General features: G+C 33.4%; 1 protein-coding gene across 1 annotated transcript in view; it reads left to right on the top strand.

Annotated features, from left to right (window-relative positions):
• The window catches only part of LOC137651193 (multidrug resistance-associated protein 1-like), an 80046-nt gene extending 63959 nt beyond the window's left edge, over positions 1-16087 (top strand). The window contains 10 exon segments of the mRNA XM_068384346.1: positions 1474-1651; positions 2595-2709; positions 4465-4591; positions 5424-5513; positions 6955-7113; positions 8541-8624; positions 8626-8700; positions 9625-9791; positions 14251-14445; positions 15949-16087. Of these exon segments, the coding sequence (XP_068240447.1) occupies positions 1474-1651; positions 2595-2709; positions 4465-4591; positions 5424-5513; positions 6955-7113; positions 8541-8624; positions 8626-8700; positions 9625-9791; positions 14251-14445; positions 15949-16063 (1305 nt within the window). The 3' untranslated portion in view covers positions 16064-16087.
• Positions 16088-19898: the final 3811 nt, after the last annotated feature.

Genomic DNA, 19898 nt, shown 5'->3' on the forward strand with positions numbered 1-19898 from the left:
AGCTCTTCACTATTTCCAGAATTATTTTAGCTTTACCAATTACCAGCTCGAAAGTAAATTTCTATCTTTCTTGCAGTACCAAATATTTACCCTACGCTAACGAAGTTGGAGGGAGGTTATGTTTTACACCCCTGGTTTGTGTGTGTGTGTATGTTTGTGTTTGTTCGTTTGTGAACAGCTTCCTGGCCACAATTTTAATCGTAGAGTGATGAAACGTGCAGGGAGTAATTACCACGTAAAAAGCATATTTACTCCCGTCAACGAAGTTGGAAAGGAGGTTATGTTTTACACCCTGCTTGTGGTTGTGTGTGTATTAGTGTGTGTTTGTGAACAGCTTCCTGGCTACAATTTTAATCGTAGAGTAATGAAACTTGCAGGGAGTAACTACTATGAAAAAAGCGAGAAATGATTAAATTTTGGAAGGTCAAGGTCAAGAGTCAAGGCCACGCTCAAGGAAGAGGTCGAGAAATAAGTTGCCGAGGTGGAGGTCTGCGCTTTACTGAGTGTTCCTTTAGTCTTTCATGTTTCTAGTATTGTTTATCATTTATTACAGATAAACAAAGAACCATTTCTTATGTAACGTCAATTAATTCTATCAACAAATCTATAATTAAGTATCTTATATCACTTATTGTGAGGCAGGTAGATTTTATTCCTCAATACTACACAGTACTCTAGAGGTTTAATTCCAGGGTGTGACCAAGTTGTGGAATGATCTTCCTAATCGGGTAGTTGAATCAGTAGAACTTCAAAAGATCAAAGTTCCAGCAAATGTTTTTATGTTGAACAAGCTGACATAAGTCTTTTTATAGTTTATATATTATATATCTGTTTTGATTTTGTTAATGTTTTTAAAATATTTTGGTTATTCATTACTTCTTATACCGTTTATTTGTTTCCTTGTTTCCTTTCGTCACTGGGCTACTTTTTTCCTGTTGGAGCCCTTTGGCTTATAGCATCTTACTTTTCCAACTAGCGTTGTAGCTTATCTAATAATAATAATAATAATAATAATAATAATAATAATATTAATAATAATAATAATAATAATACTAATAATAATAATGATAATAATAATAATAATAACTAGCGGAACCCGTGTAAATTACACGAAATGATATTTTCAATACTAATTATCTTTTTCCTAACCTATACATGTTTAAATAAAATGTCCCCGAGATTAATTTATAATCTAGGTTATGGAAATAGATAGAACACAATTTTTTGTCTAATATTTGAAACAAAGAGTCAGGTGCTAAAGAAAAAATTGGGGAAAAACTATATAAGATATGCTTTGGTTAAGTAATCAAAGTCTAATGTGAATTTGTATTAGTATACCATGAAATTATTTCCGTTTTCTTTATAGCGTGACTCACAAAATAAATAACACACACGCTATTGTATTAATAATAATAATAATAATAATAATAATAATAATAATAATAATAATAATAATAATAATCGTCTCCTCAGGTCATAGCCACATTGATCGTTATCATGAGCAGCACTCCAGTGGCAGCTGTAGTCCTCATACCAATCATGATCGTGTATCATCTGATACAAGTCGTGTACGTGGCCACCTCGAGGCAAATCAAGCGTATAGAATCCGTGGCGAAATCACCCATATATTCTCACTAGCTCAGCGAATCCGATTCAAGGTATGTAATGATTTACACTTGAAAATTTTGCTGTAAAGATACGGTCAAAATCCTGGAATAAATGTTGCCGGGCATTTACCGTTTTCAAAACGGATATATTGACGTAAAGGGGTGATATTACGGTTACCAACCCGTAAAATTTAATAACAAAGTAGGGTAAAAATTTTGCTGTAAAAATATGGTCAAAATCCTGGAATAAATGATGCCAGACATTTACCGTTTTAAAAAACGGAGATATTGACGTAAAAACTGATATTAAGCTCACCAACCCGTAAAATTTAATGACAAAGTATGGTAAAAATTACGGTCGCTTGTATTTTACTGAAATACAGCTGAGAACCGTATATTTTTACGAAGAATTTCTAGTTATTTTTTTTTTTTTCTTAACAGTGTAGGCTACTTCTTCCGGATACTTTTCGGCCTCTGATTGACTGACGTTAGGTAGACCTATGCTTTTTGGCAATTACTTCCCTAGTGTTTTTTTTTATCTATCTATCTATCTATATCTACCTATCTATCTATCTATCTATATATATATATGATATATATATATATATATATACTATATATATATATATATATATATATATATATATATATATATATATATATATATATATATATATATATATATATATATATATTTCAATCGGAAATTCTCCATAAAATTATACTGTTCTCAACCATATTTCAGAAAAATATAGGCGACCGTAATCTTACCAAACTTGTTATTATCTTTTACTGGTTGGTGACCGTAACATCACTCCTTTACGTCAATATATCCGTTTTTAAAAATGGTAAATGCCTGGAATAAATGTTACCAGACATTTACCATTAATTTTACTGCAAATTTTTAACATAAAAATCATGCTATGCATATGCGTTCGTTTTTCATTAATTTTCCACCAACAGATTCATCCTTCATTTTGTTATTTTTTCCAGGTGTGTCAGTGATCCGGGCCTTCAAGAAACAAAAAGAATTTAATGAGCAATCTCTATCTAAAATCGACCAGTTTCTCAAAGCTGTTAGCTTTAACGTCAGTGCCAACAGGTATGTTTTACTAAAGAAGTATACAGGTAATGCATTAAATTTCATAGTAGGATTATTTCCTCCTTTTTAAGGGTTTTCCTCAGGGATTAGTGTTCAATATAGTCAATTCTTTTTAATGAGGCAGATTTGCACCGACTCGCAGCGGTGCCCTTTTAGCTCGGAAAAGTTTCCTGGTCGCTGATTGGTTGGACAAGATAATTCTAACCAATGAGATAGCAGGAAACCATTCCGAGCTAAAAGGGCACCACCGCGAGTCGGTGCAAATGCGCCTCATTAAAAAAAATTAGTATTAGTTTCTAATAGATACTTTATTTCTAAATAAATGCTATTGAACGCAACCGAGTTTTAACTTTGTGCAAACAGGTCTAAAGGGTTTAAAGGTCGCTCATGAATGGCAGGGGAAAGGGACAGTGACATTGCCCTAGCATGCAGGACAATGCCGTAGAGACTGGCCATATATTATATGATCAGCTCCCAAGCCCCTCTCCACCCAAGCTAACCAGGGAGGACCAGTCAATGGCTGCTTATGACTCAACAAATAGGCCTATAGGCTTCGTCAGTGGCTGCTTATGACTCAACAGATAGACCTATAGGCTTCCCCAAACCCCCCAACCTTAGCTCACAAGTATGGTAAGGTTGCAGACACTAAAGGTACTAACGAGTTTGAGCGAGACTCGAACCCTCGTCTGGCAAACACCAGGCAGAGACTTTACCAATCAGGTATACAGGTTATATACTAAATTTTGTAGCAGAATAATTATTCCCTCCTTTTTAAGGGTTTTCCTCAGGGTTTAGTGTTCACTGGTTTTTTAATGAATGCTCTATTTGTAAATAAATGTTATTGAACGCAACCGTTGTTAGCTTTAACGTCAGTGCAAAAAGCTATGTTTTACCAAAGAGGTATACAAGTAATATATTGAATTTTGTAGCAGAAATATTCCCTCCCATTTAAGGGTTTTCCTCAGGGTTTAGCGTTCACTAGTTTTTTTAATAACTACTTCATTTATAAATAAATTTTATTGAACGCAAGCATTGATATTTTTAACAGTTTAAAACGCCATGTTTTACTAAAGAGGTATACATTTAATATATTAAATTTTGTAGTACGATTATTCCCTCCTTTTTAAGGGTTTCCCTCAGGGGTTTTAGCGTTCACTAGTTTTTTAATAACTACTTTATTTGTAAACAAACGCTATTGAACGCAACTGTTTTAGGAATACGTTCCTAAATTATTGCATTAATGAACGTTCCCGTTATAGCAGATAATCTTTATCACACTATTAAAAACGTTTCAGAAATTTCTAAATTGAAGAAGCTGGTTGCTTTTTATGTTATGAACAGTATTTTCCAATAGTTTATGAAAATTATTATTATTATTATTATTATTATTATTATTATTATTATTATTATTATTATTATTATTATGAAGATTACTTATAATAATAATAATAATAATAATAATAATAATAATAATAATAATATTATTATTATTATTATTATTATTATTATTATTATTAAAATGATTGAGATTAGTTTTATAATAATAATAATAATAATAATTATTATTATTATTATTATTATTATTATTATTATTATTATTATTATTATTAATATAAAAGTAATCTTGATCCCTTTGATAATAATGAATATGATAATAATAATAATAATAATAATAATAATAATAATAATTATTATTATTATTATTATTATTGTTATTAAAGCCCACAAATAAAACATTGCAATGATTTCTCTTAGGTGGGCGGCTGTTCATCTGGAGACTATTGGCAACCTCATCACATTTTCAGCTGCCATGTTGAGCGTCATTGTCCGGGAAACTATAAGCCCGGGGATAGTTGGTCTTTCTGTCACCTATGCCTTGAATGTAAGTAATCTATTACAGATAAGACTCAAACAAAGCTAGTTCACTATCAACATCACCATCTTATCTTAGAAGTTTTATTCCACCTGTGACCATGTTGTGGAATGATCTTCGTAATTGGGTAGTTGAATCAGTAGAACTTCAAGAGGTCAAACTTGCAGTAATTGTCTTTATGTTGAACAGGCTGATATGTCTTTTTGTTGTTCATGTATGAAGTATCTGTTTTAATGTTGTTAAAGTTTTTAAAATATTTTATTCTAATTGTTCTTTACTTCTTATATCGTTTATTTATTTCCTTATTTCCTTTCCTCACTGGGTTATTTTTCCCTATTGAAGCCTTAGGGCTTATAGCATCTTGCTTTTCCATATAGGTTTGTAGCTTAGCTAATAATAATAATAATAATAATAATAATAATAATAATAATAATAATAATAATAATAATATTGATGCAAAGGGCCTCAGTTAGATTTCTCCAGTCTTCTCTATCTTGAGCTTTCAGATCAGTGCTTCTTCATTCATCATCATGTATTTCACGCTTCATAGTCCTCAACCATGTAGGCCTGGGTCTTCCAACTCTTCTAGTGATTGTGGAGCCCAGCTGAAAGTTTGGTGAGCTAATCTCTCTTTGGGAGTGCGAAGAGCATGCCCAAACCATCTCCATCTACCCCTCACCATGATCTCATCCTACATATGGCCCTCGAGTAATCTCTCTTATAGTTTCATTTCTAACCCTGTCCTGTCATTTAATTTATCATACAGAAATTAATGTTTCTCAGTGTCATGAATATTATGGCAGATATAACAATAAGTTTTGAAATCTATTTACTCTTTCAGATTACACTCGTTCTCAATTGGCTTGTCCGCATTATGTCGGATCTCGAGGCCAATATTGTGTCAGTGGAAAGGATCAACGAGTATATCCAGGTAATTTCTTAATTCTTTAGAATTTTCTTTTCAATTTTTTTTTTTTTTTTTACAACTTCCAAGTTAATTCTTATGTGGATTGACTACAGAACTTCCAGTGGAATTTAAAAAAAAATGTAGGAATATTCTCGAACTGGGGACCTAACCACCCTAGGACTCCTCGCTGCTGGGATGAAGGATACTGGTGACTGGTACAATACATGAACATACGCTGCCGGGGTTTAAGCGATGTCAGGTAGGGCAGCCGATCGGGACTACGGTCTACCCTAAAGGCAATGCAAAGTCCTTCAAAAAGAAGGCAACCGTCCTTACCCCCACATAAAGGAGACAAACACGTTAATAGAAGATTATTGTAAATCTTTGATTAAGGATGCAATTCTTAGAACGGTTTAATGGGTTTTCAGTTAACATTTGAATCTAGAAACAATCACAAAATATAATCAGATATACAGTTTTGATAACTGGGATTTCTAAGGAAGAATTTTCTTGATCAAAATTATTATGATAGGATGTTATTTTGAAATTCCAGTATAACACTTGTTTACGAGCTGTTATTTTAACACTGATTAAACATGTTGAAGATAACTTCATTTTTAACCCCTATAGGCCTAACATCCAGGGTAACTTAAAATTAATTTACTACATTTCTGAAGTAGATCAGCCGAAATGCAGCTGATTCTGATGGTCTTTCCCTTCTCTAATTCAACACCAAAGAGAATAAAAATGTTTGAAGACCCAGGCCTACAAGGCTGAGGACTTTGAAGAGCGAAGTAGATTAAGATAAATTCAATACAGAATCTTTTGGCTACAGTTTCCTTTCGCTAAATAATTTCACAAACTGATTGGAAACTTTCAGTTGAGCAACTCTTTTATTAAGAATTTTAAAATCATCAAATGAGTGACTCTTCTAACAATAATTAACAAAAGAATTAGGAAATGGTTCGAATTTTCGAAATGTCATTTGGTTACATTCAAGCCAAATTATATATATATATATATATATATATGTATATATACTGTATATATATACACACACATATATATATATATATATATAAATATATATATATATATATATATACATATATATGTGTATGTATACTGTATATATATATATATATATACTGTATATATATACACACACACACATATATATATACATATACATGTGTATGTATACTGTATATATATATATATATACATACATATATATATATATATATATATGTATATATATATATGTATATATATATATATATATATGTATGTATATACAAATCTATATATATACTGTATATATAATATATATATATATATATATATACATATATATTATCTTTAACTATTTACCTCATTCGCAATATCTTTTTATCAACTGAATGATAATGCAAAACCCATCCACCTTCGATTTACCTCTTATGAATTGAATATTCTCAAACAGAAAGATAAGGAAGCAGACTGGAAGATAAGAGAGAGAGAGCCACCAGTGACTTGGCCTGATCAAGGAAACATCGTCTTCGAGGATTACCAGACGAGATATCGACCTGGGCTCGACCTTGTCCTCAAAGGATTGAATTGTTCCTTCGAGCCGTCAGAAAAGGTGAGTATAAGGTCTGAAGATTGCTGTCTATTCATAGGACTCTTGTCTGTTCAATCGTAAGGCTCTGCTGAGTTCAAGCATTAGGACTCTGCTGGGTTCAATCTTAGGATTCTGCTGGGTTCAATCGTAGGATTTTGCTGGGTTCAATCGTAGGACTCAGCTGGGTTCAAGCATAAGGACTCAGCTGGGTTCAAGCATTAGGACTCTGCTGGGTTTAATCGTAGGACTCTGCTGGGTGGTTCAATCGTAGGGCTCCGCTGGGTTCAAGCATTAGGACTTTGTTGGGTTCAATCATAGGACTCTGCTGGGTTCAAGCATTAGGACTCTGCTGGGTTCAATCGTAGGATTCTGCTGGGTTCAATCATAGGACTCTGCTGGGTTCAATCATAGGACTCTGCTGGGTGGTTCAATCGTAGGGCTCCGCTGGGTTCAAGCATTAGGGCTCTGCTGGGTTCAATCGTAGGACTCTGCTGGGTGGTTCAATCGTATGGCTCCGCTGGGTTCAAGCATTAGGACTTTGTTGGGTTCAATCATAGGACTCTGCTGGGTTCAAGCATTAGGACTCTGCTGGGTTCGATCATAGGACTCTGCTGGGTGGTTCAATCGTAGGGCTCCGCTGGGTTCAAGCATTAGGGCTCTGCTGGGTTCAATCGTAGGGACTCTGCTTGGTGGTTCAATCGTAGGGCTCCGCTGGGTTCAAGCATTAGGACTTTGTTGGGTTCAATCATAGGACTCTGCTGGGTTCAAGCATTAGGACTCTGCTGGGTTCAATCGTAGGATTCTGCTGGGTTCAATCATAGGACTCTGCTGGGTTCAATCGTAGGATTCTGCTGGGTTCAATCATAGGACTCTGCTGGGTTCAATCATAGGACTCTGCTAGGTGGTTCAATCGTAGGGTTCCGCTGGGTTCAAGCATTAGGGCTCTGCTGGGTTCAATCATAGGACTCTGCTGGGTTCAAGCATTAGGACTCTGCTGGGTTCAATCGTAGGATTCTGCTGGGTTCAATCATAAGACTCTGCTGGGTTTAAGCATTAGTACTCTGCTGGGCTCAATCATAGGATTCTGCTGGGTTCAATCATAGGACTCTGCTGGGTGGTTCAATCATAGGGCTCCACTGGGTTCAATCATAGGACTCTGATGTGTTCAATCTAGTCTTTGAAATACAGGATATAAAAGATATTTACAATAATTACACTGTTAATAAAACCGTAATTATAATCGGAAATTCTCTTTAAAAATATACTGTTCTCAGCCGTATTTCAGTCAAGTACAGGCGACCGTATATTTTACCTTATCTTTTACGGGTTGGTGACCGTAATATCACTCCTTTACGTCAATATATTAATCTGTCAAATTATATTAAATCATGATTAGAGAACTTAACATCACACAAGCCAAGTTCATAAGTATATCAATCTATTAACAGGTCGGGATTGTGGGCCGAACAGGCGCTGGGAAATCATCCTTGACTTTAGCTCTGTTCCGAATTATCGAGTGTACCGGCGGGCAGCATCTGTATTGACGGAGTCAGGATCGCCGACATAGGACTCCACGATCTACGCAGCCGATTGAGCATCATCCCTCAGGTTGGTAGGAGCTGTGGGATGAAGGATATGTTTGCCCAGAGTCTAAAGAAAGTTATGTGTATATCTTGAGTTTGCTAGTATCCTTTGACCCGCGATGTAGCATATCTCGTCTTCCGCTGTCTTGGGGGTAGAGTTCTCTTGCTTGAGGGTACACTCAAGCAAACTGTTCATATTTCACTCCCTCTCTCTCTTTTTTTTCTTTTTTCCCCTTTTTTTGAAGTTTTTCTTGTTCATATATGAAAGGTATATTTTAATGCTGTTACTGTTCTTAGAATATTTTATTTTGATTGCCTATTACTTATCAGTATTTCATAATTAGATAAAATCAATGTTCATTACTTGATCACTTTAGATTCAGTAGGATAAATCACTCAGCAACTTCCATAAACGTCTGAAACCTCTTATTCTCAAAATTAAATTAAGCAAAAATGTATAACACATTATTATTATTATTATTATTATTATTATTATTATTATTATTATTACTCGCTAAGCCTCAACCCTAGTTGGTAAAGCAGGATGTTATAAGCCCAGAGTCCCCGACAAGGAAAATAACCCAGTGAGGAAAGTAAACAAGGAAATATAAAATATTTTAAGAATAGTAACAACATTGGAATAAATATCTCCCATATAAACTATTAAAACTACAAAAAAAGAAGAAAAAAAAAACAAGAGGAAGAGAAACAAGATAGAATTGCATGCCCGAGTGTACCCTCAAGCAAGAGAACTCTAACCCAAGACAGTGGAAGACCATGGTACAGAGGCTATAGAGAATAGAGAACAACCGTTTTGATTTTGGAGTGTCCTCCTAGAAGAGCTGTTTACTATAGCCTATTTTGTCGATGTAATTAATCTCTTCATACCTCCATGGCTAAAATGACTCATACATTTTTAATACAATCCTATTCCATATCCTGTGCGTAGGACCCAGTTCTCTTCAGCGGAACCTTAAGGCTCAACCTGGATCCTTTCGGAACTCACAGCGACACAGACGTCTGGCGCGCCCTGGAACTTGCTCACCTGAAGGAGTTTGTCAGATCACAACCAAGTGGCCTTCAACAGACAGTGGATGAGGACGGGTCCAATTTTAGGTAAGGCAATTTATCTTTATCATTGGTGTGATATATATATATATATATATATACATATATACATATATATAAATATATATACTTATATATACATATATATCTATATATATACTTTATATATACTTTATATACTATATATATATATATATATATGTGTGTATGTATATATATATGTATATATATATATATATATATATCAACGGGGCTTCAAAAGGCCCTAGAAGAGTTGTAAGACCCCAGGCCTACATGGCTGAGGACTATGAAGCGTGAATTAGGAGATGATGAATGGAGAGCTATTGATTTAAAAGCTCAAGGTAGATACGACAGGCGAAATCTAACCGAGGCCCTTTGCGCCAATAGGCGTAGGAGGAGATGATGATAATGATGATGATATAATCGTAAAAATCATAAGGAAACGTGATGCTTAGATGCAAAAGGACCATAGTTTTTTATACTTTTTCGGACTGAATTATTGAACAAGGTTTATTTACATTTTATATGGTACAGTAGACAAAAAAAGAAAAAAAATACATAAAGATATTTACAGAACAATATTCCATTCTCAAACTAGCTGCCTGGCCTGAATATGAACTTCAGCCACCAACACCTGAGAATATAGGCTAGGTAGCTGGTTTGGGAGTGGTGTATGTTCGTACGTCTACTGTACCATATAAAATGTAAAGAAATCTTGTTCAATTAATCAGTTCTCTCTCTCTCTCTCTCTCTCTCTCTCTCTCTCTATATATATATATATATATATATACAGTATATATATATATATATATATATATATTTATATATATGCACACACATATATATCAATATTATACCATGTAACAAGGCACACCTTATAGAGGATTGATATCTATAATTGGGCTCATGGTTAGCTAACAATGTATTTTCTGCTGACATGAATATATTTTGGTTAATTTTGGGGTTTTTAATTCTATGGCTGAGTTCCAACTCTTTGCTTTTAGAAATTTGCTCTATATATTTTTGCAATACGTATTATCTGTATTTTACATATAATTTTCATAACTTAGAGCCTAGAAATCAGATGAAAAATAGCACTATTGGAATTATGAATTTTTGATGCATTAATTTAAAAAAACTATCATGAAAGTGTGTTCTAGTAATCACACACTTCTCCAAATCTGAATAGAATCCAAGTGTTTGTACTTCTTGTCAAAAGATGGCAGCACACGACCATTGTTCCATTCATATGAATGCTTTTAACCAATTTGAAAAGGGTGATAGATTGATACTTTGAGTAGAAATATGTGTGGCAGGTATAATTATATTAAGTTCTAATTAAGTAGGCCATTTTAGGCTATTTTTAAACCCAAATGACGTCATGGAAGGTTTCAGAATGCAAGGATTAAAGAGCTCTAAACATTGTTTATTTTCATGGCCAATAGATGGCCTTAAAAGTAGAATACGAATTGCTAATTATCCCCATCATGTACACATTACAATTTTTATTACTTCATTTCTATTGCTATTTAGGCACAAAATTACTATAATAAAGACGCAGGTCAATTTGATGTTCTTTGCTGTCTGGCCACATCTTAATTCTTAGTAAATTACAAATTCCACAATAAATGTTACAGAAATATTTCCTCAGCAAACAATCGTTAGTTCAATTACATTGGGAGTTGGGGAGGGGGGGGGGGGGTGTCACCAGATATGCCACATCTACTGAAATTGGCGAGACAACTAAGTAATTACACAGTTATTTGATCTAATTTTCAATTACTCTTTATGAAAACAAAAGATAACTAATATGTTTCATGGTATATGTATTGTTAGTAAAAACTACGCAGAAGAACAATATTGTTACATGGCGAAAGGCATAATAACGCAAACTCCTTTAGGCCCCCAAACTCACCCGAAATAAGTTTTACTTTACCGCCAATAGATGGCATCAGAGGCACCTTGTCCCACCTAATATAGTGTATTATTTGAGGACCACGTGGGTCAAAAAAGTTTGGTAGGAAGGTAGAGGCTAGAGAATTGGTAGTCGGTAAATTGTTCAACGATCGTTTCCTTATTAGGAATGGATATTTTTATCAGAAAAGGTCGTGAATTTTTCATATGCTATCGGAAGCAGCCTGATTTTACTTATAAAAGTGTTTAGTATTTTATTTCTTCATCAGAACACATGAATAGTAGGTCATGTTCCTGTACAAGTGACCAACGTAACAGTCATCAGCATAGTTAAGGTTGTTGGGACGAGTTTGGGACAGCGCTGCCAAATGGGATTTCTTGAATGAGAATATCATTATTTATCACAGATTCAAGTCATTTAAGGAGTAATAGTTATATGGCAGAAGGTGTATGACTATGGAGTAATTTGATGTTCTTATAATCAGCGTAATCAACATAGACAAATCGAACAATGAAAAAGAAAAGGGTCACATTTCTGCATCTTCGCCAACGCCTTACTGCGTTACGTCATCCACATGCGAATATGCTTGCTGATAAGGGTGTTCCATAGTGTAAATCAATTATAAAATAAACCTTGTTGTCATCTCCCTAAAGTGTATAAATGTCAGTAAAGCTGTTTCTTATTTTTACTTTTATTAAGAAAATATAGTTTTACACGTTCATTTTTACAAATATAAATTTATATTACAAAAGCTGTTTCTTGGTTGAATATAGGTTAAAGGAATCGATTAAGTATATATATATATATATGTGTGTGTGTGTGTGTATATATATATATATATATAATATGCATGTATGTATGTATGCATGTATCTATGTGTGTGTATGTATGCATGTGTATATATATATATATATATATAATATGCATGTATGTATGTATGCATGTATCTATGTGTGTGTATGTATGCATGTATATATATATATATATATATGTGTGTGTGTGTGTGTGTGTGTGTTTTCCATTACCAGTAACGGCCACGGTTTTCCTGAGTCAATGATAAGTCAATTATGAATGCAAAAAAAGGTGATTCTGTGATATATATATATATATATATAGAGAGAGAGAGAGAGAGAGAGAGAGAGAGAGATGGATGCTGATGATCTCTGCAAATGAATCAGAAGAGACAAAGTATACCTATAACAAGAACAGCCAATGATCATTTATATAGGTGAAGTGTGGATGTTGCATTAAGCTATTAAAAATATATGAGATTTTTTTCCAAAATCTATTTTTATTATTACGAATATTGATCGTGATGTTTTTAAGGAATTTCATGCTGGGCATAGAGTTGAAGAGGATAGTTGGGAATGACGGAAATTTAAGCATTTATGATTATAATGTCTCCGGGATTAATGAGAATAGAAATAAAGTTTTGCTCTATACAAAAATTTGCTACAAAGGAAGGGTTTCTTCTATAACGATATCAAAATCAGGCACGGGAGATTCTTTCCAAAGTAATTTTTTTTTTTTTTTTAAGATACAAATACCCTATGATCGATAGAAATGGGAATAAAGGTTAGGCTGATCTAAACAATCAAATGTTTATCCTTATTTCTATCGGTGATAGGTTCGAGTCCTTGACGGCAGAAATATTTATCCTTAAAGAAATTTTCCTAAGTGGTGGGGATCCCGAGGCAGGGGGAATTCGATATTATGGGGTATTTGTAACTTATTTGAAAAATTAAATTATATATATATATATATATGTATATACACATATACATGTATATATATATATGTATATATTTACATATATACATACTGTATATATATATATATATGTGTGTACACACACACACACACATATATATATATATGTGTGTGTGTGTGTACACACATATATATATATATATGTGTACACACACACATATATATATATATGTGTGTGTATATATATACATATATATATATATATATGTGTGTGTATATATATACATATATCATTACCACTCTGAATTTTAATTTAATGTAAATATCAACCGCAATGGCATTTAATATCAAATTCTAACCTTGGGAATGTATATCCATTGGAAAATCATTTATGATAAATGCTTCTGTCTAGGCAAGGATTCGAACTTACGCCCTGAGCCGAAACAATGCCTGCATGGACGACTTTACCAATGTAGCTATCAAGAGAGATATAATTTCGCTTAAAGTCCTGTCAAATTCAGGAATCTGTTTTTAGACTTGAAATCACCCCCCCCCCTCATCAGAGCCTTTTTTAATTTTACCCCCCAACCCCCACCCGAGAAATGCTCTTACGCCTCTGACATATGCTTAACAATAAATTATTATTATTATTATTATTATTATTATTTTACTATTATCATTATTATTATCATTATTATTATTATTATTATTATTAAAACAATGATTATAACAACGTTGATTATCTAAAACCTCATATATCATTACTAAGAAACCCATAGACAGCGAAATTATTGAAAAAACAACGTTGATTTTCAAATGCCATTTTTCTTCATAGCCTTTCCGATTTCTATCCTCAAACAGTGTCGGTCAGAGACAACTAGTTTGTCTGGCCAGGGCTTTACTCCGGCAATCCAAGGTCTTGGTGCTGGATGAAGCGACTGCAGCCGTTGACCTGGAGACGGATGATCTCATCCAATTGACTATTCGCGAGCAGTTTAAGGAGAGCACAGTGCTCACTATAGCCCATCGCATCAACACTATTATGGATTATGACAGGCGAGTTTTTTTTCTTCTTCTTTTAACTAATAGGAAAAGTGGGTGGGTAACGTCCCTGACTGGTAAACGCCAGACAGGGGTTCGAGCCCCGCTCAAACTCGTTAGTTTCTTTGGTCGATGCACCCTCACCATCCTTGCGAGCTAAGTATGTGTGGATTTGGGGGAGCCTATAGGTCTACCTGCTGAGTCATCAGCTGCCATTACCTGGCCCCCTCCTTCCATGGTCTTAGCTTGGGTGCAGAGGGGCTTGAGGGCTGATCATATGTATATATAGTCAGTCTCTAGGGCATTGTCCTGCTTGATAGGGCAATGTCACTGTCCCTTGCCTCTGCCATTCATGAGTGGCCTTTAAACCTTTAAATAGTCGGGAATAGTTTGAAAATTTAAGTTTTACTAAGAGTGATGTAAAGTGTGGGTTAACCACAATCTAATTCATATGAAAGGTACATTTTTCTTGTTACGGTCTATATCTAAAGTAATATTTCTAGTTTTCCAAATCGATTTGTGTGACTAGTGATAATAAACCAATTAGATTTAGATTTGTTAATATACATGCGATTAACACTGAATGGAACTAAATATTTGCTATAAATTACTAATAGCTAAGAATAATGTATATCATTATTATTATTATTATTATTATTATTATTATTATTATTATTAGCCAAGCTACAACACTAGTTGGAAAAGCAAGATGCTATAAGCCCAAGGGATACAATAAGGAAAAATAGCTCAGTGAGGAAAGGAAATAAGGAAATAAATAAATGATGGGAACAAATTAATAATAAATAATTCTAAAAACAGTAGCAATGTCGAAACAGATATGTCCTATATAAACTATCAACAACGTCAAAAACAGATATGTCACATATAAACTATAAAAAGACTCATGTCAGCCTGGTCAAAATTAAAACATTTGCTCCAACTTTGAACTTTTGAAGTTCTACTGATTCAACTACCCGAGAAGGAAGATCATTCCACAACTCGGTAACAGCTGGAATAAAACTTCTAGAATATATAATTTATAAGCCACATCATGGTGCAATTGATTTTCTCGTATATTATACATTGTTTAGTGAATGCAGATATGTAAATTTCAGGAAATATTAAGATGATTAGAACAAAATGTATTCAATATTCAAAAATTTTTTAATCTTAACAGAATACTTCCCATATAGTTTATTTATTTCCTTTCCTCACGGGGTTATTTTTCCCTATTGGAGCCCTTGGGCTCATAGCATTGTACTTTTCCAACTAGGGTTGTAGCTTAGCTAGTAATAATAATAATAACAATAATGATGATAATAATAATAATGATAATATTAATAAATATTTAGCAATGACCACAATAACAGTAGGCCTACTCTAGAGTATCTAAACATAATTTTAACAATGTAGAGTTTACTCATTAAAAAAAATGTTAATAAAAGAAGTAAGTTTAACAATGTTTAAAAAAATATCAATATTCATATTTTTCTAACAAACTCTGTAATATAATTTCAGGGTCCTTGTCCTCGACCAGGGGCGGATAGCTGAATTCGACACACCCAGCAACCTCCTGGCAAAGACTGATTCAATTTTCCATGGCATGGCTAAGGATGCTAGACTCATATCATAGTGGTTATTAAAATCTAAACACTGATTTGTATCTTAATACTGATTCATATCTTATCGTTGGTTCATATCTTAGTGCTGAATCATATCTTAGTGCTGAAACATATTTTAGCGCTGAAACATATTTTTTCTGCCCTGATTCATATCTTAGTGTTGATTCATATCTTAGCGCTGAATCATATCTTAGCTCTGAAACATATTATAGCGCTGAATCATATCTCAGTGCTGATTCATATCTTAGCGCTGAATCATATCTTAGCGCTGAAACATATCTTAGCGCTGATTCATATCTTGGCATTGATTCATATCTTAGCGCTGATTTATATCTTAGCACTGATTCATATCTTGGCATTGATTCATATCTTAGAGCTGATTTATATCTTAGCACTGATTCATATCTTAGCGCTGAATCATATCTTAGCAGTGATTCATATCTTAGCGCTGAATCATATCTTAGCGCTGATTCATATCTTAGCTCTTATTCATATCTTAGCTCTTATTCATATCTTAGCTCTGAATCATATCAAATCGCTAATTTATATCTTAGCGTTAATTCATATCTTAGCGCTGATTCATATTATAGTACTGAATCATATCTTAGCGCTATATCAAATTCAGCGCTGAAACATATCTTAGCGCTGATATAGTAGCAAATACATAGCGTTACTAATATACATACATGCCTCTATACACAAAGAATTAGGCATATGATGTATGATTATATTTTTTAATGGAATTTGTATGTGCAAGAGATTTTTTCTTTATAATAAAAATGAGTATTGTGATATGTGGTCACAATACCATAATCTAAATATTCCTAACCACGTGGGTGTAATATAATATATATTTAATGTTCCTTTGTATCATAAGTACTTAGAAAATGTATTTATATAACTGTTTTATTACTTGTCATTATTATTTGTTATTTTATTTTTTCCATATATATATATATATATATATATATATATATATATATATATATATATATATATATATATATATATATATATATATATATAAATATGTATATATATATATACTCCATATATATAAATATGTATATATATATATATATATATATATATATCTTCGCGGCTAAGTGGTACGTCATTGTTGTTACAAGTTTCCTGGACCAGGGTTCGATTCTCGGTTGATCAGAAGCTAATCTCTTTGAGTGATTCCGCCTGGGGCTCTGATCCCTAGGTCGGTAAGTGAATCCAGACATTAACGTATCAAAATATATGGCTTATTTGAATATATATATATATATATATATATATATATATATATATTTATATTTACAACTGGCTCTTCATGAAAAAATCAATCGCAATAAAAAGTGAAAGTTCAATGGAAAAGTAAAATGTACTAATATAATCTTTTCATATACTACAAATATATGAATTAATAAAAGCAGTTTAGACATTTTGTACATAGTTTATTAGAGGCATGAAATCAATGTTTGGCCTTTTTAAGGGTCATTTATTATAATAGTTTTAAAATGTATGATTTGAGATCATTTTCATGTAAAGTAGTTTGCGTATCACCGTGATCAGCAAAGTTGTACCAGTCAGGGCCACCCATACTAGGTTGGTTCGCTGTGAGTGATCAGAAGAAAACCTCCCACCACCACCAATTCGCAGTGGACAGTGTGGGGATAAAAAGATGGCCAAACCACAGACATGAATAGACATGGTCAGAGGCCTACACTTGTTGTTGTCATTGTTGTTGTTGTTGCCATAACAGTGGTTCTCATTTCTAATCTGTTTAAGGATAGATTAACCCAATCACTGATTGATTGTGTTCTGGAATGTCACCAAAAATTATAAAAAGTCTTCTTAAACCATTTGTTCTCTCCTTGCATAGTTTGTACGTAAACTTACACCTGGCATCAAATGCATATTTCACTCTATGTCCGTATGAGAAACCTTTTGGAAATTAATATTTTCTGTGTGTATTATGCAATTGTTTTTGTATATATATTCTTCTCAGATAATATACCAGTGAATAATGATGATAGGATAAATTCAAGCAAATGTAGCAAACGTAAAAACACAACGTACTCAGGGTTTCTTACTATAACAACAACAGCATCCACATTTTTTATCATAAACATATGAGTTTATATTAATCATTATTATTGGTCTAAAGGCCTGTTCACACAAGCCTGCTCCGGGTTTGACGGGCAAATTCTTTGCCGGCCGTATGTTTCCGGGTGTGAGTCGTGGAGAGGTGGACCGTGGACGTAGCCGGCTGGCCGACGATGCCAGTAGTGTGTTCTGTGCGGTACGATAAACATGGCGCCTACCGCAAAGAAGAATATATTGTATAGTATGATCATTGCTTTGTGTGCGATTGAAAATTGAAAAAAAAGAAGAAAAAGAGGAGCATATAGTGCAAAGAATGGCTCAGTAAAAGAAATATATAAGTTAACGTGCGTCTGGCAGGGTCGAAGCTCAAGCCAAGTGTGTCCGTTAGAGCAAGCAGGATTTAGACTTTTAAGGTTATTACCTTAGTTTGAGGTAATTTTGCATGGTTGCAAGGTAATTTTGAAGGTAATATTCCTTAGGGAATTTCTGTTTTAGTTCAAATTTAAGAAAATTGGAAGTTTTAAGGTAATCTAAGGTAAAAAAGCAGCAGCATTTAAGGTAATGGCCACATGCTCAAGTTTAAACCCTGGTTAGAGGGTAGGTAAGCCGATCAGGCCCGCTCATGTGGAGAGACCTTAATATGTAGTCACTAATTTCACAAATATGCTGTCCTTTTTTCCATAGTTGTGATTATGAAATGATTTTAGGACAGGATTTTGTTTTAAATGTTATGCTGTAAGATTTGCAAATATTTGTACTTTTTTAAAAGCAACTTATTGTATGTATCTTATAATGAAAATAAAAAATGAAAAAAAAAAATAAAGTATTGGAGCTTTCAATTACATCTAATACAGAGGGTTCTTAGTGAATTAAATACCTAACAACAATTTATGTGATTGTTAAAGGGCTAAATTTTAAAATTAAATGAAAATTTAATTATTAGGAAGATGATTTTTTTTGTGGTAAGTTACCCCTTTTACCCCCAAGGTAAGGTTAAATTTCGAGCACATTTTGCTGTATATTATTTTTGAAATTGCACTAACAGCCTTAATTTTTGTCATAGAGAGGTCAGGCTGGTCTCATTCTTTTGGAAAAAGCCTGAAGTTTTTCATAAAGTTATCAAAAACATAAAGAAAAAAAAAAACATGTAAATAACAGTGTTTTGCAAGAACGTACCGGTACGTCCTTTGGGGGCGAAAGGGGTAATATACAATGTTCAAAATTTCTCGTTAAAAACGGTAGAAATCCTGGAATAAGTGTTGATATCATTTACCGTTTTATAAACTGATATATAGACGTAAAGGAGTGATATTACGGTCACCAACCCGTAAAAGATAATAACAATATAGGGTAAAAATTACGGTCGCCCGTATTTTACTGAAATACGACCAAGACCAATATATCTTTACGGAGAATTTTCAATTAGATTTTTTTTTTCAGCGTAATCTAGTTAACCTGAAAATTTTATGAATATCAATACAGTACCAGCTCTCTTCAAGATGGTAAAAAAAAAAAAAAAAAAAAAAAATAGCATCAGTGGTAGATGTATTAGTGTTAATACTACTTAATAGGCACTAGGTTGGGTAGGGGACCAGCCACCCGTTGAGACACTACCGCTATAGAGTTATGGGGTTCTTTGACTGGCCAGACAGTACTGCATTGGATACTTCTCTCTGGTTACAGTTCACTTTCTCTTTACTACACATCCACCGAATAGTCTGCCCTAGTCTTTACAGATTCTTCCCTGTC

The sequence above is a fragment of the Palaemon carinicauda genome, chromosome 12, assembly GCF_036898095.1.
Source record: "Palaemon carinicauda isolate YSFRI2023 chromosome 12, ASM3689809v2, whole genome shotgun sequence".
Lineage (NCBI taxonomy): Eukaryota > Metazoa > Arthropoda > Malacostraca > Decapoda > Palaemonidae > Palaemon > Palaemon carinicauda.